The following is a 22,336-nucleotide window of genomic DNA, read 5'->3' as shown; positions in this document are numbered from 1 at the left end:
TTCATTGGTATCCTGATGAAAAGCATATGCTGACAATTCCTGTGAGTATTAAAATTAGAGCATTATACGTACACAAGCTTTATCTACACAGTGTCAAAGCTGATCCAAGCAGGATGTAGTATGCACTGTGGTTATGGAGACCTACAACATTTAAACAGAAGCACAGCAGGGGAGATGTTGAATTAAAAATTTAGCATTGTTACAGGCGCCTTATATGTCTGTTACTGGTGATAGTGGGTAGTAACTAAGTACATTTGGGTATATTTTTCGGTAATCAATATTCAACTCATCAACAATTCAAAGAGAAATAACTTACAGCAATAGATTTAATAGTTCCTGAACATTTTATAAATAAAAAACATTAAAAGAGAAATGGGCAATTCTTCTGTACTGCACTTCTTTCAACTGTATTACACATCTTTTAACTGTATAAACTAAACTTTAGATAATATCATGATTTGTTTTTTCTAAAAATAGTACATGACATAAAATAAGATATTTCATAGTTGCAGGAGGTAAACATTTAACATTTTGGCTTTGTTCATCCATCCTTGTCCACACAAAAAATGGACTTCAGAAGTTTTTACTATTAGAAGTCACCTCAAAGCTTTGCTATTATTACTTTTGCTGCTGCTAAAAATGATAACACTACATTCCCTAACTTAAAAGTGAGTGCTTCCTAAACCTAATAACTAGTTTGACCACTTTTGGCAGCAATGACTATAGTATATACAATCAAGCATTTGTGATAACTGGCAATGAGTCTTGGGATTGCTTTAATTTAGGCCCAGTGAAGGATTTTAAAACATGAATGACCTGTTTAAGGCCACGCAAAAGCATTTCAATTGGATTTAACCTCGGTCTCTGAGTGGGCCGCTCTAAAACCATCCTTTTATTTATTATTTTTTGAGACATTCAGAGACTTAGTCTTGTGCATAACCAAACTGTACTTCACAGCTTTGGGTCACAAACTGATGGCCGGATATTATTCTTCAGGATTTTCTGATAGAAAGCAGAATTCATGGTTCCATCAGTTTCGACAAGAACCTGAAGCAGTATAGCATCCTGAAATCATCACACTAGCACCACCATGTCTGACTGCTGGTATGATGTCCTTTTTATGAAATGCTATGCTAGTTTAATGCAAGGCTTCCAAAAAGTTGTACTTATGTCCCATCAGTCCACAGAATATTTTCTCAAAAGTTTTGGGATGTTCTTTGGAGGATGTTTTTTGGCAAATGCAAGACAAGCCTATGTATTCTTGTTGATCAGCAGTAAACTCACCCATGGATGCTACTTTTTTCCCAGTCTCTTTCTTATTGTTGAATTATGAACACTGACCTTATTGGCACATTCCAGTTACCTCATACGTTGGGTGACAGAACTCAGGAGGGCTGTTACTCCCGAGTTAAAATAAATATAAAGAAAAACAGGATTTGATTTGCTTCTCAACAAGGAAGAGCCATTCCTGTGTCGCAAACAATACAGCATAATACTTGCTTTTTGTAATATGCTGTATTTGTATTATGCACAGCTGCAGGTTGGTGGGGCTGGTACTTTCAGAAAAGAAAATTGGAGTCGAAGGGACATTCCAGACCAACAAAAAAAACATCTTAAGGCAACTGTTGTTGTAATTAAATATTTTTTTTCTAAATTCAGTATTTAATTTTTTAGATTGTTTAAAATTGGCTGTGTTTCTCCAAAGACAATGTCTCCAAAAGAGAAAGGCAAGTTTGAAGACATGGCCAAGCAAGACAAGTTGCGTTATGAGCGGGAAATGAAGAATTACGTGCCTCCCAAGGGCCAGAAGAAGAAGTGATTCAAGGACCCCAATGCCCCCAAGAGACCACCGTATGTGCCATAATCTACACTTTCTCATTTTCTTTCAGACTGTAGGGGTATTTTGAGCAATTAAACGGCAACGTTTTTGGTTTTTTTCCGTTTCCTTCTTTTCCCCCCACAGGTCTGCATTTTTCCTCTTCTGTGCAGATTTTCGCCCAAAAATAAAAAGTGAAAATCCAGGCCTTTCCATTGGGGACACAGCAAAGAAGTTGGGAGAGATGTGGAACAGCTCATCTGCGGAAGAAAAGCAGCCATATGAGAAGAAGGCTGCCAAGTTGAAGGAGAAATATGACAAGGTGATAATCCAAAATGATTATCACCTTGTCATATTTTCCCCCCACAGGTCTGCATTTTTCCTCTTCTGTGCAGATTTTCGCCCAAAAATAAAAAGTTAATTAATTGAACTGAAATAAATATAACAATTGCAACTGGGAACTTGGAAATTCCGACTTAATCTGAAATGCAGGATAACTGAGGGAAGTGAGACTGCGAGTTTTTTTTAGATATTGCTCTGGGTTCTTTTATGACCTCATGGACGAGTTGTCAATCCAGTCTTTTGAGTCATTTTAGTAGGCTGGAAAATCCTGGGAAGGTTTCCTGTACAAAGTTGTTGCATGATGTGCTTTTTGAGATCTTTAAGACCACTAGTGGTGTGCGGATCGATACTGAAATATCGATTCTTCTGATACCAGTAAGTTATGTTGTAGAATCGATTCTCATATTAAAATATCGATATTTTAGTACTTTGGGGTAAATTTGTAGTTTATCATTAAAAGGAACACAGTAGAAAGAAACTATATCATTTGGATCGTCTAAATTGGAAGGAACTACTTCCTCTTACGCCTTTCATAGTCATATGTGAAACACGGCTGTACATGATACTACATGTTACATGATGATGTGTTTCCCTCTTTATGCACTGAAGCTGGCACGTTCCCTGAGTTTTTCCAGCAAGATGGTGCACCACCACATTATGGGTGCCAGGTCCGAGCATTCCTAGATGAAGTTTCCTGAAAAGTGGATTGGTCGTCGTAGGCCAGTTGAATGGCCCCCAAGGTCTCCCGATCTGACCCCCTTAGACTTTTATCTTTGGAGTCATCTGAAGGCAATTGTCTATGGTGTGAAGATACGAGATGTGCAGCACCTAAAACTACGGATACTGGATACCTGTGCTGGCATTTCTCCTTCGGTGTTGTTATCAGTGTGTGATGAGTGGGAGAAGAGGGTTGCATTGACAATCCAACACAATGGGCAGCACATTGAACACATTTTATAAGTGGTCAGAAACTTGTAAATAACTCATGAAAGAATAAAGTTACGTTGAAACCAAGCACACCATTGTTTTTCTTGTGACATTACCAATAAGTCTGATGTGTCACATGGCCCTCTTCCTATTGAAAAAACAAAAGTTGTATCTAAGATGGCTGACTTCTAAATGGCCACCATGGTCACCACCAATCTTGAGGAGTTTGCCCCCTCACATATACTAATGTGCCACAAACAGGACTTTAATATCACCAACCATTCCCATTTTATTACGTTGTATCCATATAAATGGCCCACCCTGTATAAATGTGTGGCAGCCCCTTGGCGTACGCACTCACAACAATGGCAGAGTGTTAACGGAGTCATGTGTGGACGTATTTTACATCCACAAACAGCCAAGACGCGGTTTGCGATACATGTGGCAAGACAGTGAGGTGTTGTGGCAACACCACTAACCTCGTCAAACACCTCAGAGTAAATCATATCACAGAATATGATGAGCTTATGTTGAGGTGAACTGAAGAGGAGGAGAGGGACAGGTGCTGATAGGGCGAGACAGACGTATCTCGCGGAGTCCTTTAGTGTTGCAGGCAGGCAACATGCTCAAATAGAGCACAACTTCAAGTTTTTTTTTTATTTCTATATGATAATTCTGCATTATTAAGCAATAAGAACAAGTAGTCTAATGTTCTGTAATCATTATGAAGCTATATTATTATATTATTATTACAATTACATAATACAATTATATATTGTATTATGAAATACAATGAAACATTAAGTTTTCGTACAAAGTATTGGTATCGGATCAGTATCTTCGATACCACCCTGGATTTTACTTGGTATCGGATCGGAAAAGAAATCAGTGGAATCGCACATCACTAAAGACCACTTCATTTTGTCAAAACCTAATTAAGTGCTTTCCATAGCCAGTGAAATTGAACTCCGCTTTTCAAAAAAAATGTGTTAAATCATACCTAATTCATTAATATTTAATAATAATTAATATTTCGCTGGATAAATGAAACTATCATTTAAATTTTTTTTAATTTATTCTTGTCTAATATTAAAACTTGCTTTAACATGTACATGTGGTAAAATAGACAATAAATAAATCAGAACGGGGACAAACACACTTTCTCAAAGCAGTGTGTTACGTAAACGATATGATTCGCTGATAATGCTCCTTTAAGGTAAGCTTAGGAGTAACTTCAAATTGCTAGTCTTTCCTTTTTGTTTTTTACTAATGGGCTCTGCATTTCTTTCCGTTTGTGTTTCCCTGCAGTTAAACTCACTGGCATTCAAGCCGAGCGCCATCACACCGCCGTGTTTTGAACAACCAACCGTTCAACAAGCAGGACTGACAGCGCGTGTCCAATAAGATACTCCAAGGAGTTGGCGGCAGCCAATGTCCGACAGCCGGTGCCCAACACACAGAATAAACACAGACGGATTCTCGCAGCCGAAAGACCGCGCACTGACGGTGCTTTTCGTCCCATTGTTTGAGACGTACCGACGTGCGGCTGGCCTCATATAGCGCTGTAGGGGTAAGCACTATAAACGTAATCTTAAACAAAGCGAATAGTGTGCGGCTCTTATGAATGAAACGATTCTCTGGGATATGCTTTGCACAGTATACATTAACGTTGTACGTAGTTGGTTGCATGGCTGAGCTGAATGGGATGCTAACTCAGTATCACGCTCCTGGTGTTTAACGTTATCTTGCTAACTTGGCTAAGTAGTTACCGTACAGTGACATTCACCACGGCCATGAGTAATAACTAAAATAAAGTGGCCATTGGGTTAAAGGACAAGAGCCCTGATGGTCGAGTTAACTGTCTGCCACACTTCGCTTAACGTAACGTCCGCTGCTGTGGTGCGTGCTAAAGGTGGCTGGATGCTACCATAAAGGCTAGCACTAGCTGGCTGTTGAATGTAGGTTAATACCGTTGACTGGTGCTGAGGCAACCGGAGTACGGTGATACAGGCAGAGCATCATTCTCCGGCATTAGTACGACTTTCACTAAACTTTTAGTCGAATAATATTTAGCGTTTAGACAGGTGACAACAGTAACAGGCAAATTTGTTCTGAAGGACGTAAGGGGTGTTTGAAAAACGGGCAGCTAGCCATTGTTAGCAGTCTAATCAGCCATTTTCATAATCGTCTCCCGAGATGAGCACCGTGACATGCTAGCCTAGCTTGAAGGCTAACGCTGATAGCAAGAGGACACAAAGCAAGATGGCTAAAAGCTAATGAACAATCAAATGAGGTGGACGCTAATGTGTTCACGTAGAACCTTTAGCCGGTTAGCTTCACGTTATATTGTCGGAGTGCTAAAATTAAGCAGTACTATACTGTTTTTACTAGCTTGTATAGGTAAACGTTTGATCTAACGCGCCAGTAGAGTAATGTGTAGCTGATTGTAGTTTTAATAAATGCTAGCCTCTTCATACAATGGATCATCAGTCACCCCAGGCACCCTCCTCCCACCACCCAGTTTAAACAATAGATGTGAGGAACTGATGGAGTAGGAGGCAGACTATTGGCGAGGGCCATTCAGATTCTATTACTTACATTGCATGAAAGTGCTGGTATACTTTGAATTTAAAACTGTATTTTCTCTCCTTAAAATTTAGTAAGCCAAAATGGGGAAGGATCCAAAGAAGCCGAGGGGCAAAATGTCCTCATATGCCTACTTTGTGCAGACGTGCCGGGAGGAGCATAAGAAGAAACACCCTGATGCCAGTGTCAACTTCTCAGAGTTCTCCAAGAAATGCTCTGAGCGATGGAAGGTAAAAGGAATTATTCATAATATTAGATTTTATTTTCAGTTTTCTAAATTCAGTATTTTATTTTTTAGATTGTTTAAAACTGGCTGTGTTTCTCCAAAGACAATGTCTCCAAAAGAGAAAGGCAAGTTTGAAGACATGGCCAAGCAAGACAAGTTGCGTTATGAGCGGGAAATGAAGAATTACGTGCCTCCCAAGGGCCAGAAGAAGAAGCGATTCAAGGACCCCAATGCCCCCAAGAGACCACCGTATGTGCCATAATCTACACTTTCTCATTTTCTTTCAGACCATAGGGGTATTTTGAGCAATTAAACGGCAACGTTTTTGGTTTTTTCCCATTTCCTTCTTTTCCCCCCACAGGTCTGCATTTTTCCTCTTCTGTGCAGATTTTCGCCCAAAAATAAAAAGTGAAAATCCAGGCCTTTCCATTGGGGACACAGCAAAGAAGTTGGGAGAGATGTGGAACAGCTCATCTGCGGAAGAAAAGCAGCCATATGAGAAGAAGGCTGCCAAGTTGAAGGAGAAATATGACAAGGTGATAATCCAAAATGACATGGAAGTTAAACTTGTTGATTTGATAGAAAAATGTTATTGTCTGTGGAGCATGGAAAAGAGCCTATCTCTCTGTTACAGGATATTGTTGCTTACCGCACAAAGGGAAAAGTGGATTCAGGACCAGCTGCTGCAGCTGATGATGATGATGATGACAATGAAGAAGAAGAGGAGGAAGGAGAAGAAGAAGAGGAAGATGAGGATGATGATGATGAGTAGCTCACTTGGGGATGGGACCTGCAGTTTTGTTTATGCCATATATCCTTATATCTCAATTCACCATCTTGAAAAACCGAAGTCAGATTGACCAAGATCATGTGTATATTTAATGTTTTTAAGATGTACAGTGTTATTCTCCTTTTCTTTTTCTTTTGTTTTTTTTGTAAAGTCAACACTACATATCTTACGTTTGGAATTTTCTAGTGGTAGTACTTTATCCCTGCCATATTATGTAACAGTCTAGGAGGACTACAAATAAGTATGAAAGTAACTAGTCCTTAGGTGTTCCAACTCAAAAATGAGATTTCTGAGTTGCTAGTGTATTTTTGTTTATTTTGAAAAATATTTTTTTATGTGCTGTCCCAATGTCTTTTTATTGTTCTTTGAATACCACTCTAATATCAAATGCAGCTGTCGACATTCAAGAATGTCTTCAATAAAGGTCGTTTTTTTTTTTTTTTTTTTAACAAGTTTGTTTTTTTTTTTCCTCCTAATTTTAATCATCTCACAATATCTAAAAACTACCAAACTTCAAACTTCCATGTATTCTATATTCATTACATGCAAATAGGGCCCTTCAGTCCATCTGTAATTCTGTGTTGGGTGTTTCTCATCTTCCTCTTGGGTTCAGGTTTGTTAGCAGCCCAATAATGCGGTCAGCAAGCTATTTGATAGTTTTGGCGCTGTGGGAAGCTTCTAGGTCTTGCTGTAAAAGGAAATAAGAATCTCTATAAAGCCTGTCAGCAGTGGAAAGCAAGAAGTACTCTAAAATCTAGTGGTTCAGTATTAGGAATGCGGCAGTTGTAGCTCCTTTCCTAGTACTGAGCCACTAGATGTCCATGTGTGGTGGATCTTAATCCTCTGTCACCGGCCTCAGTTCTCTGTTTGCAAAGCTCTCCCAAGTTCCTGATTTGACTTACCTTGACAATCTTCTCTTTATATCACACTTCCCTTTTAGACAGATGTTTAAATACAGCAGTCTGCAAACAACTTGCCTTTTTCACAAATGAGACTTAACCTCTTGTGGAGGATAACCATCATTATCTGCAAAACTGTCAAGTCAGTAGTCCATTTTTTAAGTCTTGAATAATAAATGTACCTTTTTCAATCAAGTTCACAATACTAGTTAATCTATGAGTAATTCAGAGTTTGAGGCTTTTTATGTAAACAGATTGCTAATGGCACAAATGACTAAGGATAATTGACAAGTAATAATTCTTACTTACCAGTACTGGACTCATAGTATTATTAAACCAGAAGGTCAGATATTTGACAATAGCAAGTAATACGAACACAATTAAGGATATCACATTGTTCTATTGGAAAATAAACAAACTTTTATTGATTTTAACAATTTAAGAAAAAGATATTGCCTAATGGCTGTTATTTCCAAAGTGCTAAGGCATTCACATCCTCAGCAATGTTTTATAAACTCTCTGGAAAGTAAGAAACATCGATCATGCTACAGTAGTTTGAGCAACCTCAATCCAGAAGGTGGCGCCATGATATAAAAAACCTGTATGTGTATGTGTGTGTGTGGCATTAAAAAACTTTAAACTACACTTGTTTTGTCATGCGCACACAAGTGACAAGTCCATATAGGTTCTACAGAGTGTTTTTTTTTTTTTCAGGATGATAATGACTCCATCTGTAGGACACGGAGGATCACTGCCTGGTTTAAAGGGACAGCTGTTAGCAGTCACCCAAAAAATGATCAAAACACCAGATTAGGGAATTTCTTTTGTAGGAATAGTTTTTGCTTTCCTCCTGGGGAGTTCCAGAGGCTTGGATAATCAATGCAAAAAGCACAAGAAGATGCTCCACTACACAATATTATTATGGATGTCTTTTATTCCCAGCCAAGTACCAAATGAACATAAGAAAAGTACTCCTTCTCCGAGTGCTCTCTTTCCCAAGGCAGGGACCTTTTGTGATCCCTTGGTCGTATTGAGTTGCAATTCCCTGTAACTGGAGGCAAGCTCACAGGCACGGTGGCCTCACCATCACTTAGAGGGGGTTCACATGTCCATTCATCAGGCTTTTCTCAGTAGTGTTTTCCCTTGCAGTAACCGTTCTTAGAAGTGTTAGCGAATATGAATGAAACCTCTGTGTTCTCCTTTCAGTAGGTCTGACACACAAACAAGCTCAGTGTTCCTGCATGTAGTTAACATTAGGGTCACAACAGTTGTTTTTTATTGAAAGCAAGCATAAAGATGGTAAAAGCCCTGTTTCTTTAGAAAGAAGAGTTTAGTGAGTCCAGCAGCAACTGAATTTTGAATATTAAATAAAAAGTTAATAATTCAATATCAGTTGAAATGATTAAAAATGAATTACATTTGCTCTAAAAGATATTGCCTTGTAGTTGGCAAATGGTTTCTGTCTGTTTGACATTGCTCTACAGTATCATGTCAAGTCAGTTTTGAGACCTGTGATTCTGAATAGTTTTTTCCCCTTCTTTTCACTCCCTTTTTACCAATTGAATGAATGCCATTCTGTCTCTGAATGAACCCCCCCCCCCAATCTGATATGCAACAACAAAGTCTGCCTCTAGGCTACCTAACTGCAGGCAACTGTTCAGAGAGTCCATTTCATGCCTACGCTGAATAACCTCAATAGCAAAATCCATGTCGAGAATATAAAACATACTGATTCAGTAAACCATAGCTGGATATACTATTAATGCTTTTTACCTGGTAATTTTTCTTCAACCGTTTGCTTTTTTCACAAGCAAATAAATAGAAAAGAAAATGTAATCTGCTTCACTCTCAAGTCCCATGAAACTTTTTTTTCCTCCCCAGCTGCAGGATTTGCATAGAGTGATGTCAAAGAGGCGTGTCAGTCAGGATTACAAACTGAACAGATTGAGTAATCACCATGGATACAGCTTTAATACTTTACCATTTGTTGGGCTTGTGTGGGGGCTGCACAGTTATGGGATTTTACCTTTTAGTGCCACGTCTGTTTTGTGTGCTATTATTACTTGATTTTGTAACTATGGTCAACAAAGAGGTGCTGAAGAAGTAAACTTTATAATGGATTCTACCGGATGTAGGAGGAAATATATAATTATTATTATTCACTTTGTGGTAAGTTGGCCTGTTGGTTGATGTGTTTTGATAACTGGCTTCAAATTTTGTTTAGATGTCTATTTGTGTTTAAGGCTTCCAGCACATTTTACATATCTCCAATAATTTCATTACTTCAGAAGTTGACAATTTATGCTTGCTTCGAAACTGTGACTCCTTGCCTTCTTCAGGTGTTTATTACTACATCATCTCATAAACTTTCATCTGGAAATAGGGTGAATGTAAGTAGTGTGAGGGAGCTTGCAGATATCGTACTAGGGCAGCATACGCTCCCCTCCTGGTATCCTTCGTCTGTTGATGCTGTGCTGGAGCATGGTGAAGTAAGCCTACACCCTCATAACAGATGGCAAACACAGATGGCTTTCTTCAAAACTGTTTACTCGTTTCAAGTGAAAGAAGACACACTACCAGGTTAGTCATCTTTCCCCATGTAAGCGCATATGCATGTTAGCTGAGAGATTATTTTTTGAAATATTAATGTGTAACTTTGGGTCCCCATTTCAAATATACTTCAAATTATTCCATTTTGACATAACTTTGCTGCTCAATCCACTATTATTATTATTATTTATTATTTATTTATTTCCACTGTGTTCACAGGAACAATTGTGGGAAAAGTGGAAACACAGTTTGAGAGTCTCACAGCTATCACATACTCAGTTCAGGAGGATGACGGTGAGAACCTATTCCTTCTCAGCCCTTTCTCGGGGGAGTTCCTATTAACCCGCAGCCTGGATTTTGAAGCACAAAGGTTCTACATTCTCACAGTGGAGGCGCAGCAGGGGGATCTGCAGGTATCTGGTATCAGGGTGTATTTCAATTTGCTAGATGTGAATGACAACCTCCCTGTTTTCAGTCAAGATACCTTTTCTGCAGTGTTATTGGAGAACACAAACATTGGAACTTGTTTCCTGTCTCTGAATGTGTCAGATAAAGATGAGGGTAAGTGTGCAAAGTGAATATAAAATGTTACTACCATCATACGTTCAATGGATTTTACTTTCACCTTAACCCTTTTACACATAGTGATCACTACATTGGACAGCTATTCAAAGGCCGTTTTCTTGTATTTGTGTCAGTGTGTACTTGCACATAAACCATTACATTGGAAACTGATGTGTCACTCCATACCCTGCCACCCACTCCAAAGGTGATGTTGTCCACCTAAGTGGGCATTTAAAAGACAAGATGTTAAGAAAAAATGAAATTCAAAAATATTTTTTCATGCCTACAGATGAATAAGAAAACTTAAGAAAACAATCCTGATTGAGGTTGTCATAATTCATGCACGAAAGGGTTAAAGCAACATTTTCCTAATCTTCTGTTGTCCAATTTTGGTGAGCCAATGTGAATTTTAGCCTCAGTTTCCTGTTCTTAACTGACAGGAATGACGCTCAGTGTGGTCACCTGCTTTTGTAACCCATCTGCTTCAAAGTTTTGAAGTATGTAGAAGAGCAGAAGAAATGTTCTTCTAAATATTTTGGTAGTAGCAAGTGATTATTTAAGTTACAGTTGTCCTGCTGTCTCTGCTTGAAGCAGTCCAGCCATTCTCTTCTGACCTCTGGCATCAACAAGGCATTTTCTCTAACAGAACTGCCACACTGGACATTTTCTCTTTTTCAGACCATTCTCTGCAAACCTTAGAGATGGTCTCCAGATCCATCCAGCACTAACAGTCACACAACATTCAAAACCATTTAAATCACCTTTCTTTTGCCTTCTGACACTCAGTTTCAATTTCAGCAGTTTGTCACGACAATGTCTACATGCCTAAATGTGTTGCTGCAATGTGATTGGCTGATTCCTTTGTGTTAAAGAGCAGTTGAACAGCTGTACCTAACAAAATGGCCAATGACTGTACATTATATTACATAAAATATATAAATGAATCCTGCATTTGTAGTAATACAGGATACATTCTATCCGCATTGCATTATTATTATTATTATTTTATTGGAGCTGCTCCTCAAGCAAATGATTTATACATTCATCTAGTCAGTGGGGATCATACCCATAACCATCCCTGTATTTCACTGTTCAGATAAAGTTAATGAGAGGCTGTTGTCAAGTATTCTGTGGAATAGTGTATTTGTTAAGAAAACATATTTCATATAAATAAAATGACAGAAAGGAATCAGCAGCTAGATTGAACTTTAGCCCTGTAAGTCATTGATGTAAAACCACACATTTTTCACAGTTCACATTCAAGCGCCTCATTTTGCCCTTCGATTTATACAGGTTTAAGACAACTGCAATGAAAATATAAGGATTATGATACAAATGTGTTTTCAGAAAGTATAATATAATGCATTTATCATTTTTAGTTATGCTTCCAAGAAAGGTCTATAATCGATGTCTATAACTGATATCTTACTTGACAACAAGTCTAAACCCATTTTATCCTTTTTAATAATTTACATGCTATATTTTCTTGTCTGCAAGGTGATAATGGAAAAATGACACTGAGAGTGATCAGTGGTGACGACGAGGAAGTGTTTGTCACAGATTCAACTGGTACCTTATGCCTTAACAAACCTCTGGACAGGGAGAGACAGTCCTACTACAATCTGACTGTGGCAGCCAATGACTGTGCCCAGCCTGCATCTTTACAATTCACAAGTACAGCGCGTGTTATTGTGATTACTGAAGATGTCAACGACAATGCTCCAATGTTTGTGTCAGCCGAAAGTGTTAGTATACCAGAAGACACTGCACTGCATTCTGTTGTAATAACTGCTCATGCTGAGGATGAAGACGCTGGATCCAACGGGAGGGTTTTGTATTATTTAAACACCTCCGGTGGGATATTCAGCATTGATAACAGAAGTGGAAAGATATACCTGGAGGAGTTATTAGACAGAGAAGAAGTAGATACTCTGACTGTTACTATAATAGCTACTGATGAAGGCTTACCCATGCTGGCAACCACTATGAAACTCACAGTGCATGTTGAGGATGTGAATGATCATGACCCTGAGTTTTTACAAAGCAGTTATAACCTGACAGTCAGAGAGGATATCCCCAGGGGAACAAGCCTGCTGCAGGTTCAGGCTCACGATCAAGACATTGGATCCAATGGACAAGTACGGTACATGTTGGCCCACATTGGTCCATTTGTGGTGGACATAATTCGAGGAGTTCTCACAGTCATGGATGAACTAGATAGAGAGAGGGACTCAAACTACACATTGATGATAACTGCTGTAGATCGGGGGAACATACCCAGATCTGCTAGTGCTGCAATCCATATCACAGTGATGGATGTCAATGACTTTGCACCCCAGTTTGTTCCAGAAACATTGACCATTCATGTGAAGGAGAATGAGGAGGATCCAACTCAGCTAACATATCAGGTGCAGTAAAATTCTGCTGAAAAACAACAGCATTTTAATGTTTGTCTTTTTATTTATTTATTTATTTTCTGTTATTGTTTTTTTCTTTTTGTTTTTAAAATTTTGCCAGGTCTCAGCTTTGGATGAAGATTTAGGAAACAACAGTCAGCTTACCTATTTTATAGAGAAAGGAAATGGATATAATTTATTTTCTATCACTCCCAGTGGCACATTTCATATTTTGCACACCTTAGACAGAGAGAAGGAGTCGCTATATATAGTCACCATCACTGCTGTTGATTCAGGTAACTTATATCCAAATAAAATTGCACGATACTTAATTCAGTATGGAAATAATGGTCTATGTTTTTCTAATACTCACTTCACACTGTTTGATGATGACTTCCACTGTCATTTGAAGGACTGCCATCCCTAACAGGCACTTTGACTGTGCACATCATAGTTGACGATGTCAATGATAATCACCCAGAGTTTACCGAGGAAGTCTACAACACCATAGTGCCTGAGGACAGTCTTATAGGCACTGTGTTTGCTGTGATAATCGCTTCTGATGTCGACGAGGGTGTCAGTGGGGAAGTAAGGTAAATGTGATAATTTGTTTCTTAAAACAAAATGCTTTTATAGTATTTTGATAATCTTCTGAATTTAATGACTGTGTTATATTAGAGTAACTTTCAGGGTTTTGCATAGTGCACTGCTTTATTTTTATTTGTTTTGTTTAGCTATTCTATGGAAAACCTCAATGTGCCTTTCGCCATTGATGAAACATCTGGAGAGCTATTTACAACAAACATACTGGACAGGGAGACAGTGGCCATTTACAATTTGGAAGTGACTGCGAGTGATAAGCATCCCATTCAGCCTCTGTCCAGCTCTGTGCTTGTTACTGTACTTATTGGAGATATTAATGACCACTGGCCCCAGTTTATGAATGGGCCTTATGTGGCCTATGTGCCAATCGAGTTAGCTCCAGGTGAGAGATTACCTTTCTATTTGACAGCTATATGTTTTATTCTGGGTAATATTGGCAATCGTATTAATATTGTATTATCCCCCCCCCCCCCCCCCCCCCTTTTTTTTTTTTTTTTTTCTGCAGGCTCTGTTGTTTGTGCAGTGAGAGCATTAGATGACGACACTGAGATCAATGCAGAACTACATTATTCGTTACAGGGAGAAAGCTCTGATATGTTTTCAATCGATCCTTACAGTGGCACTGTTTTCACTTCAGCAGCTCTACAGTCAGTGGATGATGTTATTGTCACTGTGCGTGTGGAAGATTCTGGGGAAGATCCCAAATTTGACACCACAACTATTAGTGTCAGGTTTCAGAACACCGCTGATTTCCCAAAGATGAACGTGGATGTTCTGAGTTATTCCCTCACAGAGGATGAGCGAGTGGAAACACTGGTGGCTGTGGTATCTGCCCTGAGTATTAGAGCTGAACCTGTCACTTTTTATCTCGCTTCTGGAAACTTTGAAAACATGTTTCACATCGATCATTCAAGTGGAGCCCTGATAGTAGAGAGACCATTGGATTTTGAGAGCAAAAAAGAGTTTCCTTTGTTGATAGAAGCCAGAGACTCAGGCCTGCCTCCTTTCTCCTCTTTTTCTGAAATTCACATAAACATCACTGATGCAAATGATAATTTCCCACAGTTTACTCAAGCTGAGTACAGGTGTGAGGTTTTTGAGAACTCCCCGCCTACCGTGGTTTGTGATGTACTTGCAATTGATGCAGATTCTGGCTATTATGGCACAGTGCAATACAACATAACAGACGGAAACCACGGTAACTTCTTCACAATTGACCCTGAAAATGGTTACTTGAGTACCACTGTAAGTTTAGACAGAGAACATATTCCTGAATTTAATTTAACAGTTGAAGCAGAAGAACTAGAAAACATGCTTCACAAAGACAAAGCAACTGTTATCATCACTGTTTTAGACAGAAATGATAATGCCCCTCTATTTTCTCAGATTTTTCTCACAGAGGTGTCTGAAGATACCCCTGTTGGACAGACAATTATAAAAGTCACCTCTACAGATGATGACACTGATGCCAATGCAGTGATTAATTACTTGATAGTTGAGCAAAGTGATGACATGCTTTTTAATATTGATTTCACCACTGGCTACATCACCGTTGAAGGAGTTTTGGACAGGGAAATGCAGGATCATTATATCTTTAAAGTAAGTGCAAATGATTCAGCATGGAGTATAAGCACAGATGTGACTATAGTCATTTTAGACGTCAATGATAACAGACCAGTATTTTCTGAACATTTCTATAACATTATCCTCCCTGAAACAAAAGATGAAGAGGCATTTGTTTTGCAGATTCTTGCTACAGATGCAGACATTGGGAAAAACAGTGAGATTTTCTATGTTATTGACCCTCCACATGAGGAGTTTTGGCTGAACGCTACCACTGGTGAAATCTATACAAAGCAGCCCATGATGTTACGTGACTGTAATTTTGAAATCTATCAATTTATGGTTACTGCTTTTGACCGTGGCAGTATCCCCCTACATAGTAATGTCACTATCAGAGTAAGATTGGAACACTACAACAACCACCCTCCTATGTTTTTCCCTTTACAACCCTTGATGGCTATTCCTTATCACCTGGCTGTGGGAAGTGAGGTGGTCCAGTTTACAGCAGTAGATCTGGATGTCAATGGCAATAGTAGCATTAAGTATTTTTTGAATGGAGGAAATGCATCTGATTTCTTTTGGATTCAAGGTGACACTGGAAAACTAATTTTAAATCAGACTTTAGGAGAGAATGAAAATCAGATCCTCACTTTAATAGCTGTGGCTGAAGATGAGGGCACCCCCCCTTTAACATCCCAAGCTGAAATCACTTTCCAAATTACTGGGAGGAATCAATTTACTCCGAGCTTTAGCGAATCTTATGTTACTTTCTCTGTCCCTGAGGACCTGCCTGTAGGATCAGTAATAGGAAATATTCAAGCAGAAGATGGGGATTATGGTCCCAATGGGGAGATCACATACAACATTACCCCAGAAAATCAATTTTTACCACTATCTGTGGGAGAATTTTCAGGACTGATAACACTGATCAGAGAGCTTGACTTTGAAGAACAAAGTATTTATCATTTCCAAATTAAAGCTAAAGATGAGGGCTGGTTCTCTAAAACTGGCACATTAAATGTCACGGTGTTAGTCATGGATGTGAACGACAATCCCCCAGTCTTTTCATCCTCAGAGTACATAACATCAGTTCGTGAAAACTCAGCTGTTGGAACGAATGTTCTCGATGTAACAGCCACAGATATTGACTCAGGTGCAAATGCACAAATATTCTACTCTCTCATTGGTGGCCATATAGATAAATTTGCAGTTGATTCAGGAAATGGCACCATCACCACTTTGGCCATGTTTGATTATGAGCAAGAGCAGATGTTTGATTTAACAATCAAAGGTTCCAATACTGGAGGACATGCTTTATTTAGTTTAGCACATGTTGTCATCCAAATCTCAGATGTTAATGAGTTCACGCCTAGATTCATCAAAAAAGAATTTAACTTCTCAGTACTTAAAAACGTGCCTATTGGAACTGTTGTTGGAAAAGTGATGGCTACAGATGGTGACCGAGGCACTGAAGGTCAAGTGTTTTACTTTTTGTTTGCCAGGAAAAAAAAAAAGAGCTTTGAAATTCACGAACGTTCTGGAGACGTATATACGACCAATAGTTTGAGGAAACAAGGCAACAGCCATGTAGTTTTGAAAGTTCTGGCCAAGAACTCTGGTGTTATTACTGGCACAGATATAGATGAGACTTTTGTCCACATCAGTGTGATTGACACAAATGAAGCTCCCATGTTCACATCTCCCCGCTATATGGCGAATGTTACAGAAGACACCCCAATTGGGACATCTGTTGCAACTGTGAGTGCTGTGGACGAGGACTCCATTGTTAACTGGAATCATTTCTTCTTCACCATTGAGCATGGAAACACCAATTTCTCCTTCTCTATTGATCCATCTAATGGTATCATTTCTGTGAATTCTCCACTGGACAGAGAAGTCTGGCCAGTCTATAATCTTACTGTCATAGCCACAGATAATGGCTCTCCACCAGCCACTGGGACTACTAATGTCATTGTGACTATTGGTGATATTAATGACAATGCCCCCAAACTCACATCAACTGAAGCTCATGTGAGAGAAAATCAACCTGAAGGCACCATAGTCACTAAATTAACTGCATTTGACTCTGATTTACCACCCAACCAAGGCCCTTTTATGTACTGGTTATTAGACTCCTCGGTGGCCAGTGCTTTTTCTCTCACTCCTGATGGAGTTCTGCTCACCACCCGCCCAATTGATCGGGAACAAATCTCTGCATATCAAGTGCTTGTGGCTGTCAGGGATTCAGGATTTCCCTTGCCACTATCATCAACATCAACCTTCCACATCCGGGTTGTGGATGAAAACGACAACCCTTCAATGGCAAGAAATATCTTTATTGAGGTGAAATATTTTGGTAGTTCTTTCCAAGGTGGCATGATTGGTAATGTCCATCCTGAGGATCAGGATGAGTCTGACAGATTCAACTGCACCATCAAAAGTGGGCCAACTCACATGTTCACAATCCTTAATGGCACATGTGAGCTGTGGTCTTTTCCCTTTCAAGGCGAAGCTACGTTTAACATCTCCATTGAAGCTACAGACCAGCTGCACTTTCCCGTAAACAACAGCGTCTACGTTAACTACAAAGGTTTTACAAATGCTTCTATAGACAATTGTATATTATTCTCTTTGTCATCATCTTCAGTAGAGCAGTTTTTGTCTAATAACTATTTGAGGTTCGTAAAAGCTCTGGACAGTCTGTTTAACCTACAAGCCTCTAAGACTCATGTATTTGGAATCAAACATATTGGGTGGGAAATCCTTCTGTTGGCTGCAGTCAAAAATTACAACGGTCAGTACCTTAGCAGAGAGGTGGCGAGTGGTATATCATCTGGACACAAGAAATTACTGGAGGCTCAGAGCAATGTGACAATTTCTCACATCACCAGTGATCCATGTCTGAGCAGCCCTTGTCAAAATGGAGCATCATGCCACAAAAATATTTACATCAGCCAGGAGGTTGCTGTCCTTGAAAGTGTAGCGGTCATCTTTGTTGCACCAAAGAAAGAGATTTTTAACTGTACTTGTCCATCCGGATTTACTGGTTCACTGTGTGAAGAAGAAATTGATGAATGTGAGCTAAATCCCTGTGAGAATAAAGGCACATGTGTGAATACAGTGGGAAGTTTCTTCTGTCACTGTCAGGTTGGCTTCTCTGGTTCCCACTGCGCTGCTGATGTCAATGGATGCCTGAAGGTGAAGTGCCAAAATGGTGGGACTTGTATCCCCTCCGAGGATGGATATCAGTGCCACTGTGTGCCTGGATTTGGAGGTACATTTTCTCATGTATAGATAGATAGGAAAAAAATTAATATGTGAGAACCAACTGTTAATTTGTTTTTTAAAATAAAACTTCTTTTTTTAATTTAATTGTTTCAGGAGAAACCTGTGATGAGTTCATAGACTACTGCAAATCATCACCCTGTGTTCATGGTATCTGCATTAATTCACAAACAGGATTCTCTTGTAATTGTCACTTTGGTAAGAATGATACATAATGCTAGATGTACATTTGTCTACAAAAGTGTAAAATCATAGGAAAGACACACTTTCTTGCATATATTTAGAAAAAAAGGGTTGCTTGTAACAAACTGTATACAAATGATGGACATAGCAAAGCTGATGACACCCACTCTTTAGTTATGTCTCATTGTGAAGCTTTAAGCTGAGCATTTTTTAGCATCATTTTTAATCCAGGAAGAGTAATAACTCGTCAGTCACAAGGTAAACCCACTCTAACACCTAATTTATGCTTCAACTGGAAACTTCACAATGTAACCTCCAACATAAGTGCAAACTCGTCAGTCCCCTTGGACACATGTAGGTTACACTGTAGGCTCTACAAAGATCTAAATCAGGCCTAAAGCATGCCCTGCTTTATTTTCCTTCTTGACTCTAACTGGGGCCACAATTTACAAAATAAGTATAAAATCAACACAAAAATATTTACTGAGGTCGAAGCATGGGTACCAAAGTGTCATTTATCCACTGACTGATGTACAGGCCTCTACTTTATGGCTCGTAACTTTGTCAACACATCTGTCAATCAAAGTGACTACCCCTAACTTGAAATTTAACAAAATTCAAGAGTGGTTGTATCACCAAAGGTGGTGTACAGTGGTTAAAAAAAAAGAGAAATTAACTATTGAGACCAAACTCATGTTCTGTACCTGGCTATAATCATGTTCATTTTATCCTTAAGTTGATTATTTTAAAACATACAAGTCAATGGGAACAGACTGATTTTTGGAGCCAGTGTCAAGTAGCCATTTAAAGAACGGCAGTTTTTGTGTGTGTGTGTGTGTTCATTTTCATCCACAGCAGACATACATAGCTTCGGTCTAAAAAGTGAAACCAGTACAGAATTGACTTAAATCTGCATTCATTGTCATGTGTACCAGTTTGTGACTCCTCTGGGTGCAAAAGATGTTCTCAACTCGCTTGGTCTATGAAAGCTTTCCTCATGAGATTCCGGCTGAGCCACTAGTTTCATGTCATACTGAATATAAGATGAGATTAATTGTGTAAACTATGATGCATATTAGTGTCCAGAAGAAAGATAAAGCTTGTCTATATGAAGTATTCCTTGCATTATCAGCAAGATCCACTGTTTGCTTGTTATACAGTTTCAAAACACCAAAATAGCAACAGCAAAATGCTCAGCCTAAGACCTCAATGGGTGATATCAGTGGCTATATATGCTATCTGTTTATGCGCATATATGAAATATGCTAAGAGGTTTTCTAAGAATTAAATGGGAAAAAATAATATGGAACTCATCTTTATGTTAGGAGTCAGTGGAGTCCGGTGTGAGGATCACAGTTATGGCTTTGAGGAGCTGTCCTTCATGGAGTTTCCACCACTGGATCGTAGGACTAATTTAATCTCTTTGGAGTTTGCCACAATGCAGAGGGACTCCCTCCTCCTCTACAATCCAGGAGGTTCAAACAGCAGAGAGTTCTTTGCACTGGAGATACTGGATGGAGCAGTACATCTCTCTTATGATCTGGGTTCAGGACCTGTGAGGTTGCAAACATACAAGCAAGTTGCAGATGGATATTTTCACAGTGTTATTGCCAGGAGGATTGGCAGTGTGAGTTTTAAATATATCAGTATAAGAAAACAACAATGAAAAAAACCAACTGCCAGGTCACAGGGTTGCCTGCAGAGAAATGTTTACTCATTAGAGTACTTTGCATTACATGAGCAACTTAGCAATACATTTACTTCTGAGTATACTGATCTTTTAGATCAGCAGTTTCTGAAACACTTAGATCAGCCCAACTGGCACCAACAACAATGCTATGTTTAAAGTAATTTAAATCATCTTACATTCCCATTCTGTTGCCTTAATCCCTTGAGGTGCTGCCATGATTAGTTGATTAACAATGAGTTTGACTGTTGTACCCAACAAAGTGGCTAATAGTATGTCTACTATCAATGGATTACTCATTTAAATAAGAAAATGACTGTTTACTTGAACTGCAGAAGTAATGTTTTGTTTCTTCATTGAAAAAGTAATTTGAGTACTTTAATACATTAGCATGTTTTATTGAATTTGAGTTACATTCATATATCTTTTTATTATTTATTGCATTTCACAGATGGGTTCACTGCATGTGGACAACTGCACGGATGACGAAAACAATAGATTCTGTTTTTCAACGAATGATGGAAGTATTTCAGAAAGGTAGCAGTGAAATATTTAATTGGAATATTCCGCATTTCTAATTTTCATCTTCATGTAAGCAATATTTTTCATTTTTCGATTTTTTTCTTTCTTTGTCTTTATCGCCAAATAGGACACTTGATGTTGGCAACAGTAATATGACCTTTGGAGGATTAAGAACTACTGAAGCTATTTTAGTGCATCCTTCTCAGATAAGAGCCCATGACTTTGTTGGATGTATCCGAAACTTTCATGTTAATGGCATCCTCCTGAGACCCTCAATGGCTCTAGCGGCATATAACATCTTTGACAGGCAGGCTTATTAAAATTAGTGCATGTAGATGTCTTTATACTTTAAACATTGCTGGATACATATTTGATACATATTTGAGCTCATATATATATATATATATATATATATATATATATATATATATATATATATATATATATTAGGGGTGCAACGATATTCGTATCGATATTGAACCGTTCGATACAGTGCTTTCGGTTCGGTACGCATATGTATCGAACAATACAACATTTGTAATTTATTTTATCAATTTTCCTTCTGACGATGCTGTCTGTGTTGAGCGCTCAGTGAATCTGTGTTCGACTACTCCGCCTAGGCTGCACTGTCCAGCGCAGATCCACTGAGCGCTCAACACAGACAGCATAGTCAGAAGGAAGAGCGCAGGGCACCTCCCCCACCCTCATTCAGTTCTGGCGTTTGGAATTATTTTGGTTTTCATGTGACGTATGACCCTGAAGGTAAGCGAGTCATGGACTAAAGTAAAACAGTATGTTGGATGTGCCATGCAATGCTCAATTACATTGGTGGGAACTAGTGTGTTAGCGCAGTTAGCTCGTTAACGTGTTGGCCGTCTAGCCCCATGCACGGAGCGATCGGCGGTAGCTCGTTAACGGAGATTTGCCGTGTTGTGGCGTTAAGGTCATTTCAACGAGATTAACCTGAAAGCACTAGTGGGAACACAACGAATATGACTGCACATTTACGCCGACATCATCCTAGTGCAAAGACAAGTGGAAGCAGACAAAAAAAAGCAAGCATGCTACTAACTTTAGCCGAGTCATTTAGACAGCTGTTAGCACATGATTCTCCTTATGCTGCTGAGAATATAGCCCGGAAGAAGCGGATAGTATAGCTTTTATTTTGGAAAGAGCCATTTCTCTGTAATAAACTCTCTTTTCCAAAGATGAGTGATTCCTCAATCAGATACAGGGCTCGCAATATCGCTAGCCCGACGTCCCGGAGCTAGCGATTTTTTCAGTCGGGCTACCAAAATCTATCTCTGCCCTGCCCGTCGGGCTATTGTAGGAAAAATATATGTCAATGCTTTTGCATTCTTTCAGAAATGTAGCTGGGTAATTATGTCATTGGCATC

The 22,336-nt window shown here is 39.0% G+C and overlaps 2 protein-coding genes and 1 pseudogene across 5 annotated transcripts; all 3 read left to right on the top strand.

The window, feature by feature from the left end:
- Window positions 1-1,510: 1,510 nt before the first annotated feature.
- LOC101464815 (high mobility group protein B1-like) lies at window positions 1,511-4,614 on the top strand (annotated as a pseudogene).
- On the top strand, window positions 4,476-8,231 carry hmgb1b (high mobility group box 1b). 2 transcript variants are annotated; one of them, XM_014410092.3, is made up of 5 exons: window positions 4,476-4,655; window positions 5,746-5,901; window positions 6,001-6,146; window positions 6,259-6,433; window positions 6,532-8,231. In XM_014410092.3, the coding sequence occupies exons 2-5, from the start codon at window positions 5,755-5,757 to the stop codon at window positions 6,667-6,669; spliced, it is 606 nt and encodes a 201-aa protein (XP_014265578.1). In that variant the 5' UTR covers window positions 4,476-4,655; window positions 5,746-5,754; the 3' UTR covers window positions 6,670-8,231. The 2 variants fall into 2 exon arrangements, with proteins under 2 accessions (XP_014265578.1, XP_014265579.1); XM_014410093.3 differs by lacking the exon at window positions 4,476-4,655 and adding an exon at window positions 5,006-5,119.
- Window positions 8,232-9,479: 1,248 nt separating this feature from the next.
- Window positions 9,480-21,292, top strand: LOC101465395 (protocadherin Fat 4). 3 transcript variants are annotated; one of them, XM_076873339.1, is made up of 12 exons: window positions 9,480-9,755; window positions 9,926-10,166; window positions 10,356-10,697; window positions 12,198-13,108; window positions 13,218-13,392; window positions 13,509-13,689; window positions 13,831-14,081; window positions 14,205-18,536; window positions 18,644-18,745; window positions 20,056-20,357; window positions 20,869-20,954; window positions 21,067-21,292. In XM_076873339.1, exons 1-12 carry the CDS (start codon window positions 9,702-9,704, stop codon window positions 21,257-21,259), a joined length of 7,170 nt encoding a protein of 2,389 aa, XP_076729454.1. In that variant the 5' UTR covers window positions 9,480-9,701; the 3' UTR covers window positions 21,260-21,292. The 3 variants fall into 3 exon arrangements, with proteins under 3 accessions (XP_076729454.1, XP_024660842.2, XP_076729455.1); XM_024805074.2 differs by having other exon boundaries at window positions 9,480-10,166; XM_076873340.1 differs by lacking the exons at window positions 9,480-9,755; window positions 9,926-10,166 and having other exon boundaries at window positions 10,474-10,549.
- The last annotated feature ends 1,044 nt before the right edge of the window (window positions 21,293-22,336 follow it).

Source organism: Maylandia zebra, linkage group LG14 (assembly GCF_041146795.1).
Source record: "Maylandia zebra isolate NMK-2024a linkage group LG14, Mzebra_GT3a, whole genome shotgun sequence".
Classification (NCBI taxonomy): Eukaryota; Metazoa; Chordata; class Actinopteri; order Cichliformes; family Cichlidae; genus Maylandia; species Maylandia zebra.
Note: the sequence above shows the minus strand (reverse complement) of the source record. Positions and strands in the feature narration are given on the sequence as shown.

Excerpts from the sequence above, each read along its gene's own strand:
- LOC101465395 (XM_024805074.2), top strand. The coding sequence starts at position 9,776 with ATGTGTTTTGATAACTGGCTTCAAATTTTGTTTAGATGTCTATTTGTG. Across the intron at positions 20,358-20,868 it reads TTGCCAGGAGGATTGGCAGT|ATGGGTTCACTGCATGTGGA; the intron begins GTGAGTTTTAAA and ends TGCATTTCACAG. Across the intron at positions 20,955-21,066 it reads GATGGAAGTATTTCAGAAAG|GACACTTGATGTTGGCAACA; the intron begins GTAGCAGTGAAA and ends ATCGCCAAATAG.
- hmgb1b (XM_014410092.3), top strand. The coding sequence starts at position 5,755 with ATGGGGAAGGATCCAAAGAAGCCGAGGGGCAAAATGTCCTCATATGCC. Across the intron at positions 5,902-6,000 it reads AATGCTCTGAGCGATGGAAG|ACAATGTCTCCAAAAGAGAA; the intron begins GTAAAAGGAATT and ends GTTTCTCCAAAG. Across the intron at positions 6,147-6,258 it reads AATGCCCCCAAGAGACCACC|GTCTGCATTTTTCCTCTTCT; the intron begins GTATGTGCCATA and ends TTCCCCCCACAG.